This window comes from Carcharodon carcharias, chromosome 6, assembly GCF_017639515.1.
Source record: "Carcharodon carcharias isolate sCarCar2 chromosome 6, sCarCar2.pri, whole genome shotgun sequence".
In the NCBI taxonomy this organism is placed as follows: Eukaryota; Metazoa; Chordata; class Chondrichthyes; order Lamniformes; family Lamnidae; genus Carcharodon; species Carcharodon carcharias.
In genome coordinates this window covers 39,125,658-39,149,246 of record NC_054472.1, presented here as the reverse complement: position 1 = coordinate 39,149,246, position 23,589 = coordinate 39,125,658, and the positions used below count along the sequence as shown (strand labels likewise).

Sequence of the window (23,589 nt, the reverse complement as noted above, 5' to 3'; positions counted from 1 at the left end):
AGTGATTGGCTCTGTCGTTCTACTTTTACGTTAAATGTAAATATCAGAATTGGTGGTTTCTGGTTCTTCCACATTATGCACTTTGATTAACTTAGTTTGTTGCCTAGGAGCCTGTTTCAATCTTACTTCACAATGCTTCAATATATGCCCTCTTTTATGGCAAAAATAGCACTCCAACTCTTTAAAACGGCAAGTTTCAGATGTGATCTGTCCGCAAGCATTACCCAGACCTCCCTGTCATTTGCCATTTCAACACTCCACCCTGCTCTCTTGCCCACATGTCTGTCCTTGGCTTGCTGCATTGTTCCAGTGAAGCTCAACACAAACTGGAGGAACAGCACCTCATCTTCCAACTAGGCACTTTACAGCCTTCTGGACTGAATACTGAGTTCAACAATTTTAGATCTTGAACTCTCTCCTTCATCCCCATCCCCTTTCTGTTTCTTCTCCCTCCTTTTTGTTTATTCCAATAATTTACATAGATTTTTCTTTGCCCACTTATTTCCATTATTTTTAAATGTATTTCCACCCATTGTTTATCTCTACCTTTTAGTATTCCCCCACCCCCACTAGAGCTATCTGTCCCTTGTCTGTCCTGCCTTCTACTCTTAATTAGTACATTCCTTTAGATAATGTCACCACTTTCAACAACTCTTTGTTCTTTTGTCTGTGACATCTTTGGTTATCTCCACCTATTACTGGCTGCTTGTCCCAACAACCCCCTCCCCTTAAACCAGCTTATATTTCACCCCTTTCCTATTTTTACTTAGTTCTGTTGAAGGGTCATGACGACTCGAAACATCAACTGTGCTCTCCTCTGCCGATGCTGCCAGACCTGCTGAGTTTTTCCAGGTATTTCTGTTCCTGTTTTTATTTTGGATTTCCAGCATCCGCAGTTTTTTGCTTTTATCTCTGTGTTTAATTGACTACCACTTCTCTTCAAGAAATGCCTACCTTGAAGAAGTTTTGTTTTACTCTCCGTCAGGATTTTCATATCTCTCTTTTGCCTTGTTCACCTTCATTGCTTTCCATTTCTCTCCTGGTGTTTGACAAGGTGTTTACGAAAACCCGCTTTCACGGCCATATTTCCTTTCTCCGTCTCCGATTTACCCCACGTGGATTTCAACTGAAATTCCATCCCTCATGTTTTGAACCCACCCAGGATTACAGGTATCTCTGGGACATACAACGTTCCTCAGACTGCTGTTCCCGTCGCATCCTGAGATCCACACTCAGTGCCATGTGCCGCCATATGAACACACTCGACCTCTTCCTCAAGCAGTACCGCCGCACCCTTTTTCAAAGCTGCGCATGCCCCCAGTTTCATTTTATTCTTCGTCTCATCCAACGCCTCAACAAAAAACTTTTTCTCTTTCTCTCAAGTGCTAAGGAACGCAAGCTCCAACAACTCATCGACACTAACACCCATCCAGGACCCTCCACCCATGCCTGCCCCTCCGTCCCCACCCCATCTTCCAATCCCAGCCCCGGCCGTGTATTCACTATACCCCCTGACCTTCCCCTCTCCGACGCTGAACGTTCAGTGCTCAGCAAAGGACTTAGTTTCATACCCTTATGCCCTCATCTCAATGAATTTCGGGCTCGGCACAATGCTGAACTCTTCTTCCGCCGCCTTAGTCTCCGTGCTCATTTCTTTGGGCAGGAGTCCTCTCCCCATTCAACGGATCCTTTTACCCACCTCCAATATTCTCCCTCCACCTGGACCCCTCTCTCTGGATTCTTAACTTCTCTTGATCTTTTCATTGAGAACTGTCGGCGTGACATTAGTTGTCTCAATTTCTCTGCTCCTCTCACCTGTTCTAACCTGTCTCTCTCTGAACTTACTGCACTCCGTTCTCTCAGGTCCAACCCTAACATTATCATCAAACCCACTGACAAGGGTGGTGCTGTTGTTGTCTGGCGCACTGACCTCTACATCGCAGAGGCTGAGCGTCAACTCGCAGACACTTCCTCCTACCACTCCCTGGACCATGACCCCACCACTGAGCATTGTTTCCAGGACTGTCACTTACCTCATCTCCTCTGGAGATCTTCCTTCCACAGCTTCCAACCTGATAGTCGCCCAACCTCGAATGGCCCGCTTCTACCTCCTACCCAAAATCCACAAACAGGACTCTCCTGCCAGACTGATCGTGTCAGCCTGTTCCTGCCCCACAGAACTCATTTCTCGTTACCTTGACTCCCTTCTCTCTCCCCTTGTCCAGTCCTTTCCCACCTACATCCGTGATTCCTCTGACACCTAACGTCACATCAACAATTTCCAGTTCCCTGGCCCCAACCGCCTCCTCTTCACCATGGATGTCCAATCCCTCTACACCTCCATCCCCCACCAGGATGGTCTGGCGGTTCTCTGCTTCTTCCTCGAACAGAGGCCCAAACAATCCCCATCCACAACTACTCTCCTCCGTCTGGCTGAACTTGTTCTCACACTGAACAATTTCTCCTTTAACTCCTCTCACTTCCTCCAAATAAAAGGTGTGTTTATGGGTACCCGCATGGGCCCCAGCTATGCCTGTCTCTTTATGGGGTATGTGGAACATTCCTTGTTCCAGTCCTACTTGGGCCTCCTCCCTCAACTCTTTCTCCGGTACATCGATGATTACTTCGGTGCTGCTTCATGCTCTCATTGAGACCTGGAAAAATTTATTAACTTTGCTCCCAATCTCCACCCCTCCATCATTTTCACATGTTCCATCACTGACACTTTCCTTCCCTTCATTGGCCTCTCTGTCTCAATTTCTGGTGATAGACTGTCCACCAATATCCATTACAAGCCTACCGACTCCCACAGCTACCTCGACTACAGCTCCTCATACCCCGCTTCCTGTAAGGACTCCATCCCATTCTCTTAGTTGCTTCGCCTCCGTCGCATCTGTTCTGATGATGCCACTTTCAAAAACATTTCTTCTGACATGTCCTCCTTCTTCCTTAACTGATGTTTTCCACCCACCGTGGTTGACAGGGCCCTCAACTGTGTCCGGCCCATCCCTCGCGCATCCGTCCTCATGCCTTCTCCTTCCTCCCAGAAACAGGATAGGGACCCCCTTGTCATCACTTATCACCCCACCAGCTTCCGCACTCAAAGGATCATCCTCCGCCATTTCCACCAACTGCAGCATGATGCCACCACCAAATACATCTTCCCTTCACCCCCCCGGTGGCATTCCGTAGGGATCGTTCCCTCTGTGACACCCTGGTCCACTCCTCCATCACCCCCTACTCCTCAACGCCCTCCACGGCACCTTCCCATGCGACCGCAGAAGATGCAACACTTGCCCCTTCACTTCCCCTCTCCTCACCGTCTAAGGGCCCAAACACTCCTTTCAAGTGAAGCAGCTTTTCACTTGCACTTCCCTCAACTTAGTCTACTGCATTTGGTGCTCCCAATGCGGTTTCCTCTACATTGGAGAGACCAAATGCAGACTGGGTGACCGCTTTGCAGAACACCTTTAGTCTGTCTGCAAGCATTACCCAGACCTTCCTGTCGCTTACCATTTCAACACTCCACCCTGCTCTCTTGCCCACATGTCTGTCCTTGGCTTGCTGCATTGTTCCAGTGAAGCTCAACGCAAACTGGAGGAACAGCACCTCATCTTCTGACTAGGCACTTTACAGCCTTCCAGACTGAATATTGAGTTCAACAATTTTAGATCTTGAACTCTCTCCTCCATCCCCAACCCCTTTCTGTTTCTTCCCCCTCCTTTTTGTTTTTTCCAATAATTTATATAGATTTTTCTTTTCCCACACTTATTTCCATTATTTTTAAATGTATTACCAGCCATTGTTTATCTCTACCTTTTAGTGTTCCCCCACCCCCACTAGAGTTATCTGTCCCTTGTGTGTCCTGCCTTCTACTCTTAATTAGCACATTAATTTTGATAATGTCACTACCTTCAACACCTTTTTGTTCTTTTGTTAGTGACATCTTTTGGTTATTTCCACCTATTACAGGCTGCTTGTCTCAACAATCCCCCCCCCTTAAACCAGCTTATATTTCACCCCTTTCTTATTTTTACTTAGTTCTGTTGAAGGGTCATGAGGACTCGAAATGTCAACTGTGCTCTCCTCTGCCAATGCTGCCAGACCTGTTGAGTTTTTCCATGTATTTCTGTTTCTGTTTCTGTTTTTGTTTTGGATTTCCAGCATCCGCAGTTTTTTGCTTTTATCATTAGTTTCAGATGTATGATTGCTTCCATATCGTTAACAACTCATTTCAGATTTGCTGCTGAGCTGTTTCCTGTTTTTATTTTAAATTTTCAGGTAGCGGGGACTGTTTCCTGCTTCATGGCAGAGTCCGGCTTTTCACGGCAGAGTCTGGCTTTTCACGGCAGAGTCTGGCTTTTCACGGCAGTGTTCAGCTTTTCGCGGCAGATTCATAGCTTTTTGTGCCACACCTGGCTGTCCGTTCCCACCCCAATTGGAAAACAGTGCCATTTTGTGCACCTTGTATAGCCTGTGTGTCCTGTTCTGTGCTTTCCATTGCAAGCATTATTTCCAATGCTTTTGTTAAAATTAAGGTTTACTTCAGCTAATAATCATCGTTGAATGGCATCATCTTGCACACCACAGACTAAACAATCCCTGAGCATATTGCTTAGAGTCTACTGAAATCACGGTGTTCATTCAGTTGTTTCAATCTCGCCACATATGAAGAAATAGTCTCCCCCAGGCCTCTAAGCCTCAAACTAAACCTGAACCTTTTGCATGGTGACTGAGGGTTAGAGTTGAAAGTGTCCCTTAACGAGGTCAACCAGTTCGCCAAAGGCCTTTGAATTGGGGGCATTCGGTGTCATCAAACTTTAGACTAAATTATAGGTTTTACTCCCGCAAATGCTTAGGACAATTGCTCTCCTCTTTTCCTCCCCTGTTATTTTGTTTGCCCGAGACATTCTACATATTGACACCAACCCTCTGTAGATGGTTCAAAGGGGTCAATCCTGTCAAAATGTGGCTTATCTGGTGAGTATATCTTCCTTTTCTTCTGTTTAAACAAGATTCTCACAGTTGCTGGATGAGGGACAATGCCAGCCCTGATTTATCCTCGCCCCCAGTTTGTTATGGACTTGATTTTTCAGACAGGTGTCTCATTCGAAACATCAAACTTTATTTGCAGGCTGCAGCAGCAGCTACATGCTTCCATCAAACTTCACAACTAGAACTCCGACTCTAAGGTTCCCTGTGCTTAGAGCTGATTCATTCACACTGTCAAGTGACACTATACAACACAATAGGTCTTAAGGCTACAGTCACTACATTCCTTAAATCCACAATTACTATAATTTCTTCCTGCAATGGTGCATAGAAGCAGTATACTGCCAAAATGATATTGACTAACTGTAACATAGGCCAATTTTACTATTTTAGAATCGTGCTTTTGTAAAAACCACAAAAGAGTATAATTTGGCAATTATAAAGCACAATCAAAAGGTTGTGAGTATATATAAATCCTACCTTCATGTATATCCATGTGTGGGCTTGCATGGGTGTTTGTACATGTGAATATGTGTGCGTGTTTTTGTGTCTAGGTGTATCGTGCATACATGCAAACGTGTGCGAATGCTTGCAGGCATGTGTGTGTGTGAATGCGTACAGATGTGTGCATATGTGTGTATATGTAAGTGCATGTGAATATGTTGTTATCTGCCCTATACTTAGGATTTTGTGCTGGGTTCTGTTATTGTAGGCATCTGTTTCCCTGCTGATTGGTAGGAAAGGGATGTGTATTTATCCATCCAAGGCATCTGCTTTCCTGGCACTCATCCCTACTGATTGTACATGGGATTGGCACATTTTTTTCAATGGCAATCACTTCAAGATCAGGTGTATAATTACATATATAAAATGCAGTCAGGAGCACTCATTATGCTGGCCCAGCAAGTAATATTACAATCCCAATCTCCATGGAGCCTCTCTCTTTCTTTGCCTCTCCCTGTCTCATAAGAATTCCATTACCCCACCCCCAACCGAACACCCCCCCGCCACAGTTGATTCTTTTGGTTTTTCCAAATAGAACTGCCCAGTTATAGTTTGTGCCATATTGCAAGCTGTTTTGTGCTATCGGAATGTGGGATGAGAATGATTGACCTCATTTCACTTTAGATGTGCTAATACTTTAAACAGAGTGCTACAAGAGTGACTATTAGAAAAGCACTACAGTAATGATGCGTATTGGAATGAACCAGTGTGGTGTGGCCATGATAACACTATACGGTAGAATGTTGGTGTAGTCAGTCCAGGAAAACCTGGTGAAAAAAAAGCACCAGTCAGTAAAGGAACCTGCTCAGATTTTCATCATTAATTCAAACAGACAGAAACTTAGTATGCTATATTTTGGGTGGAAGAATAAGAAGAGGCAATATAAACTAAAGGATACTATTTTAAAGTGAGTACAGGAAAAGCAAGATTTGAACTTTAACATATACAAATATTTGAGGGTGGCAGGATAAATGGATAAAAAGTCATATGGAATCCTTGGCTCTATAAAAAGTAGCATGAAGTACAGAAGCAAGAAAGTTATGCTAAATCTTTATAAGTCAATGGTTAAGCATCAGCTGGTGTGTTGAGTTCAGTTGTGGGCACCACAATCTAAAAAGAATATCCAGACATTGGCAAGGGTGTAGACAAGATTTACTAAAATGGTACCGAGAATCAGTTACATGGAACGACAAGAAAAGCTGTTGTTCCCCTCAGAGCAGAGAAAGGGAAGGTTTGTCAGATGTGTTCAAAATTATGAAGGAGTTTTATAGAACAAATTAGGAGAAACTGTTTCCATGCAGGTGGGTGAGTCACAAGAGGACACAAATTCCAGATAATTAGCAAGAGGACCAGTGGGAGAAGAGGAGAATTTTTTTCTCCTACTATTCCCTCCTACCTGTAATCCTGTGAGAAAAAAATACCGAAGGTCAATTCATGTGGGGAACAGAAATGTGTGCACTTCCTTTCTGACCCCCAGTTTGATTAAAAACAAATTCTAGAAGGTCTCATTGACTATTTTTTCACTTGAGATCAGGAGAAGAGTTACCCCAAGTCTAACAATGGAGAATGGAAAACATACTCAGCAAGACTGAAGTTGAAAACATAAAATATTGGAAGTATTCAGCAGGTTAGGCAGCATCTGTGGAGGGACTGGAGTTATAATACTGGTTACCTTATGTCCTGCTGTATTAATCCATTCTTTTTCACTCCAGGTGAGCTTGAGATTTTTCAGAAAAATGGAGAGCGAAGAATTCGCAGCCGACAACAAATACCCGGTGGTACAACCTGGGGGCCTTTTGATGGCAGTATAGGAATAACCGACAGCAACTCTTTGGTATGTTACCTTTTCAGTTGTGTGAATGAAATGAAATGAATGAATGTCACTGTAGTCCCAGAGGACCATAGGCTGCTGTCTCATCTGAGAGAAATACAACCAGTGGTGAGTTTAACCTGAAGGTCACTACACCTCAGGCAAGTGGCAAAGTTGAGAAGACAGGGCCTCCACGTATAACCTCAGCCGGTACAGGAATTGAACCCATACTGTTAGTGTGACTCTGCATTAAAAACCAGCCATCCAACCAACTGAGCGAACTATGTAGTGGCTAATCTAGTTATTTTCATGCAAGAGGACGAGGTCAGGATTTATAAAATCCCTTTTATCTATTGCTTTCTTGAGATCCATGTTCAAATACAGTTCTTGCTGGTTATTAGCTGGAACTGTTTATATGGAATGATTGTAAACTGACAAATTTTAAGATGACAAATTTCTTATTCAAACAATTCCTTGCACAACGTGGAGGTTGACTGTTAAGAATACTTTTAATTTGTTGATTAAAAGGAAATTGAATGGCTCTGTCCCACTCCATATTTCTTCAAAGCAACTGCTCTGTGAAATGTATTAATTAGCACAGACTAGCAAGGTTTCAGCTTCATTCTCTTTGTATGTTGAATTTAGCATGGTGGTAGGGGCACTATTATCCTTAGAGCCTCATGATCGTTTAATAAATCTGATGAAAATTTTAATTGTGGTGAATTCATTGACCTCAAAATTGGGCCCGGAAACAGCCACAGGGGTTATGATGTGGGCTTATCCCGTGCCCATAGCTTCCAGTGCAACTAACATGCATACTTCATGCTGCCTGCTTTTTTTTATTCATTCATGGGATGTGGGCATGGCTGCCTAGGTCAGCATTTATTGCCTATCCCTAACTGCCTTTGAGAAGGTCGTGGTGAGCTCCCTTTTTGAAATTTTTCAGTCCATGTGGCGTAGGTACACCCACAGTTATGGAGGGAGTTCCAGAATTTTGATCCAGCGACAGTGAAGGAATGGCGATATAGTTCCAATTCAGGATGGTGAGTGGCTTGGAGGAGATCTTCCAGGTGGAAGTGTTCTCAAGTGCCTGCTGCCCTTGTCCTTCTAGATGGTAGTGGTTGTGGGTTTGGAAGGCGCTGTGTAAGGAGACTTGGTGAGTTCCTACAGTGCATCTTGTATATGGTACACACTGCTGCCACTGTGCATTGGTGGTAGAGGGAGTGAATGTTTGTAGATGGGTGCCAATGGGTGCTGCTTTGTTCTGGATGTTGTCAAGCTTCTTGACTGTTGCTAGAGCTGGACTTATCCAAGCAATTGGGGAGTATTCCATCACACTCCTGACTTCTGCCTTGTAGATGGCGGGCAGGCTTTGGGGAGTCAGGAGGTGAGTTACTTGCTGCAGGATTCCTAGTTGCTGACTTCTCTTGTATTTATATGGCTAGCCCAGTTCAGTTTCTGGTCAATGGTAATCCCCAGGATATTGATAGCGGCGGATTTAGCATTTGGTCATGCCATTGAATGTCAAGAGTTGATGGTTAGATTCTCTCTTGTTGGTGATGGTCATTGCCTGACACTTGTGTGGCGCAAATGTTACTTGCCACTTGTCAGCCCAAGCCTGGATATTGTCCTGGTCATGCTGTATTTGAACATGAACTGCTTTAGTACCTGAGGAGTTGCAAATGGTGCTGAACATTGTGCAATCATCAGCGAACATCCCCGCTTCTGACCTTATGATGGAAGGAAGCTGATTGATGAAGCAGCTGAAGATGGTTGGGCCTAGGACACTACGCTGCAGAATCCCTGCAGCGATGTCCTTGAACAGAGATGATTGACCTCCAACAACCACAACCATCTTGCTTTGTGCCAGGTAAGACTCCAACCAGTGGAGAGTTTTCCCCCAATTCCCATTGACCCCAGTTTTGCTAGGGCACCTTGATGCCACACTCGGTCAAATGCTGCCTTGATGTCAAGGGCAGTCACTCTCACCTCACCTCTAGAGTTCAGCTCTTTTGTCCATGATTGAATCAAGGCCGTAACGAGTTCAGGAGCTGAATGGCCCTGGCGGAACCCAAACTGAGTGTCAATGAACAGGTTATTGCTAAGCAAGTGCCTACCACTTGATATTTAAATGATTGTAATGTGTAGTCAGTGCTAAGTGCACTGTTGAGTGGCTGAATGTCTGAATGGGGAGATCCATAATCATAAGAAACTAGCTTGATTTAAAAATAGCCCGTTAAAAACTAGCCCTTAAAGGGGAGGTGCATTGTGGCTGGATCAGTGATTTTACATGGGGGCACTCAATAATGGCACAACATGGCAGGGAATAGGTTCCAAGATATTCTAAAGCTGCTCTGGAGGACTTGGTGGAGGAGTTGGAGACGAGATGAGATGTCACCTTGCCACTGGGCAACAGGAGGCCTGCCAGATAAACTTTGCAAAGTTAGTGGGGCCAGATAACCATGACAGTCGATGCCAAAAGTCCAGCCCTGAGGACCTGGATATGTTGCCACAAAAGTTCAATGACCTCAAATGGGTGGTCAGGGTCAGTGAATTAATTGACAGTTGCAATATCCCCACACACTGCTCAGTACATAACACTCCAATCACATGCCTATCAACATCATCCATCAATCATAAGCCATGCCTCACCCTCACACATTTAGCACCGCTGCAAGTCTCACACCACATCTCATTGCTTGCTAGCCAAATCACCTAAACACATTCAGTGACACACTTGCCCTTCTCTCGCAGGACAAGATGGCGCATAAGCAGAGGTAGCAGGAGCTAACCAGCAGGAGACAGGCATGGCTGCAAGTCTTTACCCCAATGAATGAGATTATGATTACCATAATTCAAGTAGCTATGACTGAGGCTGTGGCCTACAGTGGGACTCAAACCATCAAAGATGATGGTATCCCTACCTAATCCATCTTCTCAAATCCCGGTTCCCCCAGATGGTGTAAACATGCACCTTTTGCTTTCTTCCACTTCCCCTTAACAAACCCACCCTTGTGCTTTTCGCCTTTCAGCTACTCAAGGATGGGTAGTAGCTGGGAAGTGGTGGAAGAGCAAGAGATAGAAGGGCAGAAATACAATGGTGATGAAGAAGAAACACTTGCTCTCACAATTGCATCCACCAGTTCAGACATTGACACTGCACATACTTCAGAGAATGGCTTGGAGGCAGAATTTGCACATGTTGAGATAACAGGTACCAGGCATGAGTGACCTGCAGCTAGGGCTAGGACAGCATAGGTGCCAGTTTGCCAGAGGATGAAGTCACACACACATTCTGCTGCAGAGGATTCAGATAGGACTTCAATGTGGGCAACCTATAGAATGGTCGCAGCACAAGCAGGCCTGTCAGAAATCATGTGGTTAATGCCAAGGAGCAGGCTGGCAGCACCTTGGTTGTGCAGAGAGTTTGGAAGGAGTGACCAACTCCATTGGTGCAGACCCAACCAGATGCAGCATTGGATGACTAATATCTCTGTTTCCATTCTTTATTCTTTCATGGGATGTGTGCATCACTGGTAAGGCCAGCATTTGTTGTCCACCCCTATTTGCCATGGAACTGGCCTTACTAGGTCATTTCAGAGGGCAGTTAAGAGCCAGCCACATTGCTGTGGGTCTGGAATCACATGTAGGCCAGATCAGGCAAGTATGATAGATTTCCTTCCCTAAAGGCATAAGTGAACCAAATGAGTTTTTACAACAATTGAGAGTTTCATGGACACCATTACTGAGACTGGCTTTGTATTTCAGATTTTTTTATTAATTGAATTTAAATTCACTTAGCCGCCATGGTGGATTTTGAGCCCATGTCCCCAGAGAATTAGCCTGGGTCTCTGGATTACTAGTCCAGTGATATTACCACTATGCCACCATCTCCCTGTCAAACAGAAGCTACCCAGTATCTGACTGCTCTCATGCAAGTTCAGATTGTTGCCAAGCAAATTCAAACTGCTACCATCACCGTTGTAGATACCAGAGTTCAAAGGGGCTTGATGAGTATCATCAATATCCATCATTCTGTCCTCCTAAAGAGCTGGGATTGCTAAGATGCTGCCTTGGGGAAGTTGTAGTGGCTCTGTGGCACTCAGACCTGCTGTCCTCTCTCAGATGAAGACCTTCATCCTTCCAGCACTCTGCCAGGCCTGTAAGCCAATCAGCTTAGACTTCTGCCACTCATGTCAAGATGATGCAATTCAATACAGAGTCTTCTAGGCTCACAGCTGACTGAGATCATCCTCCAAGGCCATCTGTATTGAAAGTCAGCAGCCTTTTACTAGCCATGCTGCACTGCTGGGATAGCATTGCATCAGAGAACTAGAACAGGCAAAGACACTAAGGAAATGTGTAAGTATGATTAATTGGCAGTTGTATGCAATATGACAGGGTTTGATTTCTAAATTTAGTTTGGAATGCTTATTTTGTCATGTCTTTTATTTCAGCATTGTGTCCAAGTCAGTGCTGGGATGCCCAATAACAGAGGGAAATTAATAGAGACTGGGGAATTGGGATTGTGTTTCACAACTAGATGAGTCACTCACAGATATTCTGACCAAACAGTGGCTGTGTTGATTGTCACCCCCCTTCCTCCTCTTCCTCTCCCCCCACATCCCCAACCTCACTTCCCCTCTTCCTCCTCAGCCAGTCACTATATAGCTGGTGCCAAGGGTTATGTTGGCAGGGTTGTGCAACCTGCAACAAGCTGTCACAAATCTTGACATGTGCTCTGTCAAGTACTACATGGCTCCTCTGTCACAGAAGCGTTGTTTAATCATCCCAGTGGTCTGCTCCACCAAGTTTCATGTGATAGCATGGCTTTCATTATATGCCTGGTACTCACACGCATGTGGTTTGCACATTGGAGTCATGAATCATGTCATCAAAATATAACCCTTCTAACCTAGTAGCAACCCTCTGGTTTGTTGTGATGGTTCAAATGCAGATGGCACTGTGGACTACTGCAGAATGAAGGCATCATGACTGCTGGATATAGGCATTGACCTCCATGTTATGCTGCTTATGGTTACACATCAACCGAATGTTGAGATACTGGAATCCCTTTCAGTTATAATACATCTCAGAGTTCACAAGCATGCCCAACAGTCAGTGGCACCCTGCACTGCTTGTTTCTGGAAAGAGTGAATGAATGTATTAGGCTCTCTTGAAAAACAGGGCCACAGTGGATGGCAAACTTGGCAAATATTGCCTGCTTCAGCCAAACATATAAAATTCATGGCCACAGTCACCTTCACAGTCACTAGCAGTTATCCTTTCTCTCCAGTGAGGCTGTACTTATGGTTGCAGCAAGGGGAAGATTTTAGTAAAGAAATCCTTAGTGATGCGGAAATATCTGGCAGACTGCTGTATGCTGAGGTTGAAATGTGAGAATTGCTCCATTGGCTTCTTGTTGATAGCCCTTCCCCGCTCCTCTTCCTCCCTCTTCCAGCAACTTGACCTGCTCAGTGTCACCTCTGCCCTTTCTCCCTGTCATACTGTAGTCCAAGAGGAATGCAAACTACTGCATCCATGTCTGGGAGCAAGTGGCTTGTGCAGAATCCTTGAAGTCAGGACAGAGTCCTTCACATTACTCTTTGTAGACTTCAGCAATCTTAAAACAACTCTGGAAACCACCAAACAATTGCAGCATCAGTCAGCAACTAATCTGAAAATAGTTGATGATCCCTTTAAATAGCGGTCACGGGGGCACTTCCCTGCTACTGAACATGCATTCAACTGTGTGTGGTTAAGAAAAGGCATATAAACTGGAACGTTATTCTCCAAAATAGCAGTACTGTCATCAAATTGGTTTGTCCAAAGTGTTACACCAGAAGTATGTGCACATGTTACCAATGTCATTTTTATGGCAAATGACACTGCAAAAAACAGCTGCTAAGGAGCCAAATATGTGTTATCTGGCCATGGCATGTTAGCACTGTGCTGCCAGAATTATGGACTGTTAACATCCTGGCACTGTGTGTTGCCTGAACCCATGACTACTAGCACTGTGGTTTTAAATTAACTACTGCTAGCAAGGTGTGTCATTTGAATTTAGAGCTGTTGTCAGCATCTGTCTGAGCACTGTGCTGTCTGAATTAAGAACTGTGAGTGCTTTACATTGCCTGAATTCTGGGATGTTAGCACTGTGGGTTGTCTAAACTTTGGACTGTTCATACTGTGGATTTGTAAAGGATAGGTCATCCTTGACAAATCTGTTAGTATTTTTTGAATAGGTAACTGAAGTAGTCAACGGGGGATATCTATAGGTGTTATTTATGTGGACTTCCAGAAAGCATTTGATAAAGTCCCTCATAATCAAAGCTCCTGGAAATGAAGACAAATCATTGTCCTGATTAAGAAATTGACTAAGCAACAGGAGACAGAGAATAATGGGCAGGTACTGTAATTGGCAGGATGTGAAAAGTGGTGCCCTGCAAGGATCTGTACTGGGACCTCAACAATTCTTCCTCCCTCTTCAGGTACCATGTCCTAAGAGGGTATTGGCAACCATAGACGTCCATTGGATTGGTCCATGATTATGCTGGACGAAGTACTGCGGTAGTTTGCCTTTGCCTTCTGCAGTATGGCTGACCAGGAAACTCTCCCGCTCTTACTGCCTGCCATCAGGTGTAAGAACAAAGAACAAAGAAAAGTACAGCACAGGAACAGGCCCTTCGGCCCTCCAAGCCTGCGCCGATCATATTGCCCGCCAACTAAAACATTTTGCACTTCGGGGTCCATATCCCTCTATTCCCATCCTCTTCATGTATTTGTCAAGCTGCCTCTTAAACACCACTATCGTACCTGCTTCCACCACCTCCTCTGGCAGCGAATTCCAGACACTCACTACCCTCTGCATAAAAATCTTGCCCCGCACATCTCTTCTATAGTTTTCTCCTCTCACCTTAAGTCTATGTCCCCTAGTAATTGACTCTTCCACCCTGGGAAAAAGCTTCTGGCTATCTACTCTGTCCATGCCACTGATAATTTTGTAAACTTCTATCAAGTCGCCCCTCAATCTCCGTCGGTCTAGTGAGAACAATCCAAGTTTCTCCAACCTCTCCTCATAGCTAATAACCTCCAGACCAGGCAGCATCCTGGTAAACCTCCTCTGCACTCTCTCCATATCCTTCTGGTAATGTGGTGTCCAGAATTGCACGCAATATTCCAAGTATGGCCTAACCAATGTGTACTGGAAGGATTTACTGGCTTGGCAACATTATGAATGCACCTTCCATGGCTTTTAAGTCCTGAAGTGGGACTTGAACCTGGCCGAGAGGTAGGGACATTACCACTGTGCCACAAGGCCTCCCCATCAACAATTAATCTTATTTATTAAAAGCATGGATAATGGAATAGAAAACCACATATCCAAATTTGCTGATGACACAAAGATAGGTGATATTTTACACAATGTAAATGGGAGCATAAATTTTCGGAGAGATATTAATAGATTAAGTAAATAGGTATACAAACCAATTCTAGTTTGAGAAGGGAGTCAGGCAAGGTTGTCTTCTGTCACCCATGCTGTTTAATGCTGTGGGAGAAAAGATAATGAGGATGGTGCAGGAAGAGTTACCGGAAAGACGGGGCTGCATCACAGGAGGTCGTAACAAATGGAATCTCAGTTTTGCAGATGACACTACACTCATAGCCAGAACAAAGGAAGAGTGAGAGACTATGACAGGCCTAGTCAATAGATGTATTCAGTCTTTTGGATTTGGAAGCACCAAGATAGAGGTAGTGGACAAATTCAAGTGCCATGACTCAATGATAAACACCAAAGTTACATCCAAGAATGAAACCTAGGTTAGATTAGCTATAGCAAGAGGTGTGACCAGTGACTTAAGGAGTGCCTGGAAGTCCAAAAGCATCAACATGAAGCTGAAAAAACATCCAGTGTAGTCACTAGTGTGGAGTATTGCATTCTACAGATATGAGGGTTGGACTCCAATGAGAGGAGGATAACAGCTATGGGTATGGTGGAGGATGCTCAGACTCAGCTGGATGGAAGAAAAACAAATGGGTGAGTTAGATCAGGAACCAGAAGGGTTACTAAGTACAGATAGAGGGAGAAAGATAGCCGAGTCCGAACATTGGAAACAAAGACCTGGCAGCCTTGTCCTGGCAACAAATGAAGGAAAAATTAAGGGTAAAAACAGAAGAAAGGAATAAGAAAAATTAGATGCGTGGATAACATTAGATATTGACTGAGAGCTGCTTGAACAAAGCCAAAGAAGTAAGACGATACCAATGGCCACGCTAAGGCGATGGTGATGATGAACAAACGAAATGTGCAAAACTATAGCAAATCGATTTCAATGTTGGCAAATGTGAGATCATCTATTTTGGATCTAAAAATGATGGAACTGGATACTTTCTAAATGGTAAAACTCTAGAAACAATAGCGGTCTAAAGAGCATAGGTACATAGATCACTAAAATGTCATGAACATCTGTGGAAAATAATCAGCAAGGCTAATGGAATGCTGACCATTATATCTAGAGCAATATAACAAGGTAGAAGTAATATAAAGCCCTGATTAGACCATCCCTGGAGTGCTGGAGCATTCCTGGATGCCACACCTTAGGAAGGAAGGCCATGGAGAGTATGCAGTGTCAGTATATCAGAATGATATCTGGACTCAAAGTTTAAATTATGAGGAAAGATTACACAAACTAAGCTTGGACGGTTAATGAGTAATTTGATTGAAGGTTTCAACTTCAAAGGGTATATAGAGATAAAATATTTCTCCAGGTTGAGGAGCGTGGGACCAGGGATCATAGTCTAAAAATTAGAGACAGATCCTTCAAGAGTGAAATTAGGAAATACTTCTACATGTAAAGATTGGTAAAAGTTTGAAACTTACTTCTGGATCAGTTAATTTTAGATCTGAGCTTGTTGGATTTTTGGTAACCAAAGGTATTATGGGAGCAAAGTGGAGTTTTGGCACAGATCAGCCATGACCACACTGAATAGAGGAGCAGGCTTGGAGGGCTAAATGTCCTGTTCCTGTTTCTACATTAAAAGGAAAATATTGCAGATGCTGGAAATCTGAAATAAAAACAAAAATGCTGGAAAAGCTCAGCAGGTCAGACAGTATCTGTGGAAAGAGAAACCGAGTTAACGTTTCGAGTATGGACTCAAAATGTTGACTCCGTTTCTCTCCTGTTCCTATGTGTTTGAACTCTGGAATGTTAATATTGTGTGTTGTCCAAACTTAGGAGCATTAACGCTACTTGTCTAAGTTCAGGATTTCAGTACTACCCTGAGCTGTTACAATTGCGTGTTGTTTGAACTCACTTTTAACACTGTGTATTGTCAGAAGTCTGAACAGTTAATACTATGGCTGGGATTTTCCGTGCCTGCTGGTGTTGGATGTTTTCAGTGGCGTGAGCGGACAATATGGTGAGGAGGCCAAAAATTGGTTCCATGACATTGTCAAACCAGTTCCCGATTGTCCGCTCAACCCGTCAATGGTGGGCTGTGTTCCCCACCATCGGACGTCAGGAACCTCATTGTAATACATCAGCATATCATTATAAGGCCAGCCTACCGGACTCACATCGGCGGGAAAACATGCTGATGTGATTCACAACAGCATATAAAAGTGTGCACTTGGTTGGCTGCCCTTCGCTCGGGACTTCAAGATTTCTTTGCCTACTTTGCTTCGGTCAACATTCGCAGTCATTAGCACCAGGCTTCACAGACAGCACCACTTCACTTTTAGGTTCACGGGCAGGCCTCTACCTGCCATATGTGGGTGGCTTTTCAACGGCTGCTGGGCTAAGTCTTGCATGGAGAAGGAGGAGAAGTGGCCTCAGGCAAGGGAAGAGGCTGCAGGATGAGAGCTGTACTGGGGAAGGAGGGTATCCCAGGGTGTGTGCGGGGGCACATGTTGATCTGTGCAAGTGGCGTAAAGATGGTGAAGGCTGAGGAGGCAGTCTCCAGAGGAGATGATGCCAGATGGAGATGTGAGGGTATGTGCCTGAGGATTGGTGGTGATGTCTCTTGAGCTGGCAGTAAGTGAGATGCCAGTAAATGTATAATCGGCTTGACTGTTTGAGTTTAGAGGTGATGAGATGGTTGCCATACCCTGGCTGCATGGATGAGATCATCCATCCTCGATCTACATTGGATGGCAAACCCCTCTTGAGCAGCATTGGCACTGATCACCACTGTCTTTGCCTACCAAGCCAGAGTGGTAAGTTTCTGCCCCTCCTGCGGCCAGAGTGAGGGTAGAGGACATCAGAATGGGCCTCCATGGCTTGAGGACTGCAGTTTTCTTGCCTTTCAGGGCTATGTCTTCTTTGCTGCAGCCCTGGGAGGGAAGCACTGAGCGTGGCTATACTTTCAGTGTGATGCCTGGAGTGATGAAGTAATGAGGTGATGGTGTGGTAGGCGTATTGGAGCCTGCCCACTATCAAAACAGCATGTATCCCAGGAATGCATAATTAATACGGCTTGGGTTTGGAATGATATAACGTGAAAAGCCGCCATTGCGGCTGGCAGGAAAACCATCGTCTTACCTGGCCGCTACCGCACTTAGTGCGAATCTGGGATGATTCTGCCCTATGTGTTGTCTGACCTTTGGCTGTTAGGATTGTGGATTGACTGAATTTGAGAGCATTAACAATGTGTATTGTCTGATGTTATGTTACCTGAACTTGCAGTTGTTAACACTATGTATTATATGAAGTCAGGATAGTCAATACTGTTTTTTATCCAAGCTCTAGTGTGTGTTGGCTGAATTGTTGGCTAAATCGTTGGCTCCATGGCTAATAAGTTGGAGGAGAGGCCAGTCCCACTCTAGATGGCTGCCCTGCAGCCAGTTAATGCTGTGAGAAGCATTAATTGGCCTGCAGCAGGTCTTCTACCCTTAACTGGAGAGGAAATTTGCTTCCAAGAGCTGCCAATCAGATGGCCATCAGCTCCTTGGTCCCAGTAGCACCATTGGGAGTGGTGGTCACTCTGGGACTCCTGGGAATCCTGAACATCAAGGGGCCAGGAGTCAAATGCAAGGCTGTCTGAATTTGGGATGGTTAACACTATGTTGTCTGAATTTGAGAATGTTACTACTGTGTATGACCTGAACTCAGAAACCTTAGCGATGTCCTGTGCCTGACCTTGGAGCTGTTCGCATGATACATTGTGTGAACTCAAGAGTGTTTATGAATATAAAGAGTTTCAGTGCATCTTTGCGTGTCTATAGCCTGACTGCCATTGACTAGTCAAATTAAATGTTCCAGGCAGAATGCTGGCTGAGTGTATCCATTAACACCCTCACTTCCGTGTATTGCCTGTATTGTTGTATACTAGTCAAAGCACTGGAGAATTACCTCCAGCAGTGCCTTCACAAGATCCTCCAAATCCAGTGACAAGTCAGGTGGTCCAACAGCAGCATCCTCTCCCAAGATAACATGACTGGCATTGAGGTGTTAATCATTCAAAACTAGCTTCACCTGGCAGGACATGTCATCCATATGCCTGACACCAGTCTCTCGAAGCAACTGCTCTACTTGGAATTTGATTGCAGCAGGAGACTCCCAGGAGGACAGCAGAAACGCTTTAGGGGTGTTCCAAAAACATCCCTGAAAGAGGTCAAGCATCCTTGCTGACTCATGGGAGATCTTGGCAGTGACTGACTAAAATGGAGAATGTTCATTCAGGTAGGTGCCATACATATCCAGAAACGCTGCCAGGAACATGCAGAGGTGAAGTCGAATCAGAAAACATGCACAAACTTCCAAACAACTCACTTCCCTGACCCTCCAAGCAACCCCTGCTCAGCATGCGGCAGAGTCTTCAGATTGCGCATTGGACTTATCAGTGATCTCAGAACCGAATCCATCAAACAGGAGTGGAAGCAAGCCATCCCCGATCCTGAAGGACTTCTTAAGAAGAAGGAGACACTAGTCAACACTTCATTGGCAGTAAACACCTCAATTTAGGATACACTGATACTGCTCTATGATGTCCTGACAGAAAGTGTATTTGTTTTGAGGTGGGACTTGACAGCTATTCAGAGAATCATTGAATGATACAACACAGGAGGAGGCATTCAGCCATTTGTGCCTGTATCAGTTCTTTGGTATAGTTATCCAATTAATCCCACTCCCCTGCTCTTTCCCTGTAGTCCTGTATTTTTTTTCTCTTTTGAATGTTAAAATTGAATCTGCTTTCACCATTCTTTCCGGCATTGCATTCCAGATCAAAACAACTTACTGTCTAAAAATCTGTCTCCTCACGTCGCTTGATTATTTTGCCAATCACCTCAAATGTGTCCTCTGATTACTGATTCTTCTGCTGCTGGAAACAGTTTCTTCTTATTTACTCTATCAAAATCTCCCCTTAATCTAATAGACCTCCCCTTAATGTTCTCTACTTTGAAGAGAACTGCTTTACCAGTCTCTCCACAAAGCCAAAGTTCCTTATTTCAGCTATCAGGAATGATGCCTTTGCTACTTCTAGATTTGACTGTCCTAACGTACTACTGGTCAGCTTCCCACATTATACCCTCGTAAACTTGAGGTCATTCAAAATTCTGCTGTCCCTGTCCTAATTCACACTAAATCTCATTCACTCATCATCCCTATGTTCACACCCCTACATTGATTCCCAGTTAAGCAACAGCTCGATTTTAAAATTCTCATCCTTGTTTTGATATCCCTACATAGCCAGGTCCTTCCCTATCTCAGTAATCTCCTCCAGCCCCACAACCCTCCAAAATATGTGTGCTGCTCCAGTGCCGGCCTTTTGACTCGTTCCACCATTGGTGGCTGTGTCTTCCAGCTGCCTCGGCTGTAAGGTCTGGAATACCCTACCTACCCTATCTCTGCCTCTCTACCTTGTTTTTCATCCTTCAAGACACCCTTTAAAACCTGCCCCTTTGAGCAAGCTTTTGGTCATGTGCCCTAATATCTCCTTATGTGGCTCAGTGCTAGATATTTATATTTGTTTTATAATACCTCTGTGAGGCACCTTGGGACATTTTGTGTGTCAATGATGCTATATAAATACAAGTTGTTACCATTCTAGTATATCCCTTCTGCACCCGTTCTAAGGCTATTATGACATTCTTCTTAACGTGTGGTGCCAAGCTTGAACGTAGCTGAGCCCTGAACAGTTTTTTATAAAGGTTTAGCGTAATTTCCTTACCTTTGTAATCCATCCTTCTATTAGTAAATCCAAGGATCCCATACTCTTTGTTAACCACCTCCTCAATTTGTACTGCCAAGGTCTCTTCGTTCCTTTAGCCCCTTTAAAATTGCCCCATTTAGCGCACTGTGCCTCTCAATCTTCCCACCAGATCTTCCCACCAGAAAACATCACTTCACACCTTCCTTCTCTTTCTCCCAGGTGAGGGCATACTTTACAGTTGCAGAGCACTAATTGACCTCAAAGCATTTCAACTTAACCATTGAAGGCAGCTGAGCTACTAGGCCACCAACAAAATACTGCAGATACTGCAAGTCTGAAATAACAAAAAGTGCTAGAAAACACTCAGTAAGGTAGGCAACATCTATGGGGAGAGAAACAGGGTTAACATTTCAGGTCAGAACTCAAACTTCAGGCCATTGACCTGAAACATTGATTCTTCTCTCTCTGCACAGATGCTACCCTGACCTGCTGAGTACTTGCAGTATTTTCCATGCTGATGTTTTCATGTAATATACATAAGTGTTGGCTTAAAATCCTATACTAAATTATTTACTTTAAATACTTACGGCTGTGAAATTTGGCTCCTTAGCATTCAATTTTTCGGCACTGCTGGTGATGTTTTGCCTCTAAAATGGCACCTGTGGTGCACACATACATTTCTGGTGCTTTCTGCATCACACAGTTAACATCTGTAGAAGTATGTAGAGCAAGCAGATTGTGGCCTCTAGCAGCATGCAATGCTGACTTGACAGTGGCATGACCAATTTGGAGCTCAATGCTCCAACTAATGCACCCTCTTAACCTTACTCAAATCAACACATTCAACAGCAGCAAGGATCCCCATTAGTGCTTTTTAGAGGGATCATCAACAATTTCAGGTTAGTTATTTCTGGCTGATGTTGTGGATGTTGAAGTGTTAGCTCATGTTCAGAGCTGTTTAAAGTTGTTGAAGTCTACGGGGAGTGGTGTGTCATGTGCTGAATGATTTCATCCTGATATCATGGATTCTGCATGAAATGCTTACTCTTAAACATGGGTGTAGCGGAATGTTTTGGACCACATGACGATGAGAAGAATGAGCAGAGGTGACAAAGGACAGGGGAAGGTGTTTAGAAGAGGGAGGAGGAGGGAGGGGTGAAGGACTCTCAGCAGGAAGCCATATCTACCCTGGGTGTTCCGTGACAATAGCCTCAGCGACAAACGGTGTGTCAGTTGTGTTATGATCCACATGGGGATTCATAAACCAAAAGAAAAACAAATCTACAAACAAATGAAGAAATTAGCACCAAGGTTTCACTTTATAACTTTTATTTTAACACAAATTGGAATCAACATAAATGAAGCAAAAATTGACAGGTAAATCATGGTCAGTGCAAACTATAAATTATACGTGGAATAGCAGGTACAACAAAGACTATCTTGTGGAGTCAGTAGGCAGCCCACTCTACCTGTACAGCCCCATTTCTAAGCTCAGTCTTGCTCAGGAAATTTCCAGAACCCCTTCAAGGACTTAGCCGATTCTCCACAGGCAACAGCTTCTGCGTAAATCCATGCAATCTTCTACACATTGGCATGCTTCTTTCCGGAAGCTTCTCAACTCTCATCGGTTGTAGTAACGTGAATCAGAGCTGCTTTTACCTTCGCATGTTATAGCCAATTCTGGGCATTCAATCAATAGAAAGTAAAAGCAACAGCAGCAGCAGTCCTAAACGTGTGTTAGAACTGTTCAGGAATCCAGCTCTACAACTCTGCTTGCTGACCTGTCCAGCTATTCTGTGTTTTCTTTTACCAGGAAGCAGTAACAGTAAAGAAAATTTGTAATTACTTTTAAATTTTTGGGGAACCTGTAATTGTTTTTAAAAAAAGCTTGAAAAGGACTTTTAAGAGTTTGTGTCAATCGTAAAGGGACAAATTATAATTTCTGGATACTAAGAAATATTGGTCCACGTGACCTGGCAACCCTTGAACACAGAGAAGTACTGCAACCGGAAAAGATTCCACTCCCTCAAAGTTCAACTGCTGTGCAATCATATGTATCATATCATGCAGGTCTCTTCCCAGTATCCTGGCTACAGTTATGCAGCATGACTGTATCAGTCTGCTGTGTCTTCGGCATTTGAGACGCACAAGAAACCAGAGGGTGACTAGTGGGTGACAACGACTACCTTAAGACAATATGATTCATGAGTCCAGTATGCAACACACATGCAGCATGGGCAGCATGCGGGTAATGGAAAACATGCTACTACACAGAACATGTTAGAACAGACCATTAGGAATGCTTAAAAATTACTTCCATTGCCTGGACCACACTGGAGGAGCCGTGCAGTATGCAGCAGAGCACATGTTAGAATTCATGGTTGTCTGCATCTGCACACCCTCGCCGTCGTGAGGGCAGAGCCCTTGCCACCAGCTAAATGATGACCACCTGGTGGCTATAAATGGAAGACTGAGTGGTGGTGTTTCTTCATTATTGTCCTCTTGCCCTTCTATCACTGCCCGGCCAGGATTCAATTCTTACCTGAAAGGAGAAAGACACAAGGGGAGTGCTTCTGGAGGGAGGAGGGGGGAAAGCAAGAGGTGCATGCTTACACTACCTTGTGAATCAAAAGAGATTGTGGAGGAGGGGAAAGTGAGATGTGAGAAGGAGGGTTAGGTATGAGGGTTCTGTTATCCTTGATGGTTTCAACCCTGCTGCAGGCCACAGTCTTAGTCATATCCAATTCAACACGGATGAGCACTCTCTGGCTCTTCAGGATAAAGACTTGCAGTCATGCCAGTTAGATGCTGCTGCCTTTCATGACTTACACACTACCTTGTTTTGCAAAAGAAAGGGAGTTTAGCTGGCAGTGTGTGCAAGCTGTGAGATGTGGGTGTGAGACTTACAATAGTGCTATGTGTGTGAGGGTGAAATGAAGCTATTAATGTTAGCTACGAGTTGGGATATAGCATTTGAAGATGAATTCATTGACCTTGACCAGTTCTGTCAGGTCAGTAAAGTTTTTGTAGAGTTGCATTCAGGTGCCTGGGCCAAACATCTGGCATTGACCTCCAGAGCTATATAATCCCACTGGTTTCACAAGATTTGTCTGAACAACACCCTGGATTGC

At 44.2% G+C, this 23,589-nt stretch overlaps 1 protein-coding gene across 3 annotated transcripts in view; it reads left to right on the top strand.

Moving 5' to 3' along the window:
- zfpm2a (zinc finger protein, FOG family member 2a) overlaps positions 1 to 23,589 on the top strand; it is a 1,033,040-nt gene that overhangs the window by 604,248 nt on the left and 405,203 nt on the right. For all 3 annotated transcript variants that reach the window (XM_041189567.1, XM_041189566.1, XM_041189568.1), the window contains one exon: positions 7,209 to 7,330. In XM_041189567.1, the coding sequence (XP_041045501.1) occupies positions 7,209 to 7,330 (122 nt within the window). The remainder of the gene's footprint in view (positions 1 to 7,208; positions 7,331 to 23,589) is intronic.